The 4,200-nt window shown below is 38.7% G+C and overlaps 1 protein-coding gene across 1 annotated transcript; it reads right to left on the bottom strand.

Moving 5' to 3' along the window:
- Window positions 1–904: 904 nt before the first annotated feature.
- Window positions 905–4,147, bottom strand: LOC107574365 (gastrula zinc finger protein XlCGF57.1-like). The gene has a single exon (XM_016260804.1). The coding sequence runs from the start codon at window positions 4,138–4,140 to the stop codon at window positions 2,749–2,751; it is 1,392 nt and encodes a 463-aa protein (XP_016116290.1). The 5' UTR covers window positions 4,141–4,147; the 3' UTR covers window positions 905–2,748.
- Between the last annotated feature and the right edge of the window lie 53 nt (window positions 4,148–4,200).

Below are 4,200 nucleotides of genomic sequence, written 5' to 3'. Positions count from 1 at the left end.
TTCCTGCAGAGTTTAGCTCTAACCCTAATCAAACACACCTGAGTTTGCTAATCAATGCCTTCAGGATCATTAGAAAATCACAGGTAGGTTTGTTTGTTTAGGGTTGGAGCTAAACTCTGCCGGAAAGTGGATCTCGCGAGCCAGATTTGAGGATCACTGCACTAACCTTACATACTTGTCAACGTCAGACTTCACCGTCTCCCCAACACTAGCTAAAGGTGGTCTGGACTTAGGAGTAAGAACTGGCATTCTACAGAGGATTTTAGCTTCGAGGTTGTGTCTCATGTTATTCTTTAGTTTTAAGTCAAGCAATTATCAAGTATTTTTTCAACAATTAAACTCTACTAATGTAGGACATACTTTAAACATTACTAAATCCAAATCCATATCTCACCAACATAACCTCCAAGCAAGCAAACACACTTACCTCTGAATAACAAAAACTTGGTAAGCCCACCCCTAGTTATCAAAATGTAGGATAAGTTTCCAATTGTTGTTAATAGACAAGCCCCCAATTGTTACATCCTTTTTCCAGTTTAGGGTTGGTGAATAATAACAAATTATGAGAAAAGTAAAAAAGGAAAGAAGACAAGCTTACACAAAAGTTCCAAGCAAAATTGTGGTATGTATTTACAATTCTCAATATAAAATAATGGGTATACACGCACAGTATATGCACAACAATGTGTACAGTTGCAATCAGAAATATTCAACCCCCCAAAGATTAAGGATTTATCAATTTAAGTTTTTTCAAAGAACAAGATTCTGTGTTGGATGACTTCTTTATGAGTTGAGTGACAAAGTCAACACAGAAAATGCATGATGTAGTATTTGTGTGTAACAGGATATTTTGTTAAGATAGCAATGTCAAAATTATTCAACCACTATATAATATTGTTGTTTGTAAAGCTTTCTGACAATTTTTTATGGCATAAAGTGGAGTTGCAACATAATTAAGCCTTTGGGAGCTCTATAATCATCCTTGACTTGCTTCAGCTGTGCTGCATATATAAACCCCACCCATGAAGGTATCCAAGGTGAGTTGCAATCATGGGAAAGACAAAGGAGCTTCCACAAAAGCTGAGAGAAGAGATTATTTCATCACACCTGTAGGGCCATAGGTATAAAAAAACTAAATTACATTCCAAGACACAATTGGGAGCATTATAAGGACGTTTAAAACTTATGGAACAGCTGCAAACATGCCTGGCCATGGAAGAAAGCCCAGAATTTCATCAAGGGCCTGTACCAACTTAGTCAGGACAACTAAGAAAAACCTCTGTGTGACTGCAAGACACCTACAGGATGACCTAATGAAGGCTGGTACAAGTCCTTCAAGAGCAACTATAAGACATGCACTGAACAAACAAGGACTTCATGGCTGGACTCAAGACGCACTCCACTCTTGACCACAAGGAACATCAAAAGTTGACTAGAATATGCCAGGAGGAATTTGGATAAGACTTCAGAGTTTTGGGAGACAGTTCTATCGACTGATGAAACCAAACTGGAACGGTTTGGACATTTGGACCAACGGTATTTCTGGCATGTTTGGCCAGGCTTATGACCAGAAAAATACCATCCCCACGGTCAAGCATGGAGGTGGCTCATTGATGATGTGGGGCTGTTCTTGCAGCAGGAACTGGCAATCTTGATCGTGTACCTGGCATCATGGATTCCCAGAAATACCAGGCCATTTTAAAGAGGAACATGATGCCTTTTATTGACAAATTAAACCTTGGTGATCATTGGACTTTCTAGCAAGACAGTGATCCCAAGCACACCTCCAAGTCAACCAAAGCTTGGTTGAGAAAAAGATCCTGGAACGTCCTGGAGTGGCCTTCTCAGTGACCAGATTTAAATCTGAAAATCTGGGCAAAGAATGGGCAAAGATTCTGATAGAGAGGTGTAAGAAGCTTGTCAGCACTTACCAAAAACATTTGTTAGAAGTTATAAAAGCTAAAGGATGCTCCACAAAGTACTGAAGCTGGGGGTTGAATAATACTGCACATGCACTTGTTAAAAATGTTAAATTTTTCATTTGAATTTCAAAGTTAAGTCAACTTCTGTTGTCAAATTAACTCAAATATGCATCAATAAATATTTTGTATTGTTTAATGAGGTTTTTTGTCATTTATCATCATGATTGTTCATCGATATCACCATAATGTCTTTTGAGGTGAGGGGTTGAATATTTCTGTTTGCAACTGTATATCCATAGAATGGCAAAGTATAAAACAACAACAAATAATATTATGCCCTGGGATATAAAAATAAGTTCATATTCATTCTTGTTTATCTCTTCCCCCTGGCCATTGCAACATTTTTTATTTTTGCAAGTCTTAAACTGGTCCCAAACTTGGGGTGTAACAACTACTGAAAACACATTTTTAAATATAACTAACAATGTGTATTTTCATGAGTAATGACATCACAAATAACACAAATAGGGTCTCACATTTGCACATCTTGCATAGTTTTCCTCTAGAATGAATGCACAACTGATAACTGAAATTGCTAATTTTTCGTAAACCTTTTGCCACACTGAGCAGCACTCCACATTTCAGGGCTCTTTGATAAAACTCTTCACACTAAAGACACGTGGAATACTTTCTTTAGTGTGAAGTCTCATGTGAATGCTAACGTTTCCTTTAAGGTTGAAACTCATCCCACACTGGGGGCAAGTGAAAGGCTTCTCTCCAGTGTGAATTCTTATGTGCCTATTGAGAATCCATTTCTTTCTGAAACTTACTCCACACTGGTGGTAGATGAGTTTACTCCAGTGTGTACGCTCATGTGGTAATTAAGGTTTCCTTTTCGTTTGAAACGTTTTCCACACTGTTTGCAGGGGAAAGGTCTTTCTCCAGTGTGAATTCTCATGTGTACTTTAAGCTTTTCATTTTGATCGAAACTCTTTCCACACTGATGGCATGTGTAAGTCTTTTCCCTAGTGTGAATTCTCATGTGGTACTTAAGGTTTCCTTTTCGGTTGAAACTTTTTCCACACTGTTGACAGGTAAAAGGGTTTTCTCCTGTATGAATTTTCATGTGGATTTTAAAGTTTCCATGTTGATCAAAACTTTTTCCACACTGAGAGCATGAGTAAGGTTTCTCTCCAGTGTGATTTCTCATGTGCCTGTTAAGGCTTCCTATCTGAGTGAAACTTAATCCACAGTGCTGGCAGGTGAAATGGCTTTCTCCAGTGTGCACGGTCATGTGATAATTAAGGTTTCCTTTTCGTTTGAAACATTTTCCACACTGTTGGCAGGTAAAAGGCCTTTCTACTGTATGAACTTTCATGTGGAGTTTAAGGTTTCTATGTTGATGAAAACCCTTTCCACACTGAGGGCATGAGTAAGGCTTCTCCCCAGTGTGAATTTTCATGTCCCGATTGAGAATCCCTTTTTGAGTGAAACTTACTCCACACTGTTGGCTGGTAAAAGGGTTTTCTCCAGTGTGAATTCTCATGTGGTACTTAAGGTTTCCTTTTCGTTTGAAACTTTTTCCACACTGTTGACAGGTAAAAGGCCTTTCTCCTGTATGAATACTCATGTGGAGTTTAAGATTTCCATGTTGATTAAAACTCTTTCCACACTGAAGGCATGTGTAAGGCTTCTCTCCAGTGTGAATTCTCATATGTCTGATGAGAATCCATTTCTTTCTGAAACTTACTCCACACTGTTGGCAGGCGAGAGGGTTTTCTCCTATGTGAATTCTCATGTGGATTTTAAAGTTTTCATTTTGATCGAAACTCTTTCCACACTCATGGCATGTGTAAAGCTTCTCTCCAGTGTGAATTCTCATGTGCCTTTTGAGAATCCATTTCTTTCTGAAACTTACTCCACACTGCTGACAGGTAAAAAGGCTTTCTCCTGTATGAATTTTCATGTGGATTTTAAAGTTTCCATGTTGATCAAAACTTTTTCCACACTGCAGGCACTTGTAGAGTTTCTCTCCAGTGTGACTTCTCATGTGGACTTTAAGGTTTCCATGCTGATCGAAACACTTTCCACACTGAGGGCATGAGTAAGGCTTCTCCCCAGTGTGAATTTTCATGTCCCGATTGAGAATCCCTTTTTGAGTGAAACTTACTCCACACTGTTGGCTGGTAAAAGGGTTTTCTCCAGTGTGAATTCTCATGTGGTACTTAAGGTTTCCTTTTCGGTTGAAACTTTTTCCACACTGTTGACAGGTAAAAGG

Source organism: Sinocyclocheilus grahami, unplaced genomic scaffold (genome assembly GCF_001515645.1).
Source record: "Sinocyclocheilus grahami isolate Dianchi unplaced genomic scaffold, SAMN03320097.WGS_v1.1 scaffold2197.1, whole genome shotgun sequence".
NCBI lineage: Eukaryota > Metazoa > Chordata > Actinopteri > Cypriniformes > Cyprinidae > Sinocyclocheilus > Sinocyclocheilus grahami.
The sequence above is the reverse complement of the archived record's forward strand: the minus strand, read 5'-3'. Positions and strand labels throughout refer to the sequence as shown.

What these genes read in the sequence shown, in the direction of transcription:
- LOC107574365 (XM_016260804.1), bottom strand. Translation starts at nt 4,140, where the DNA reads ATGAGAATTCACACTGGAGAAAACCCTTTTACCAGCCAACAGTGTGGA.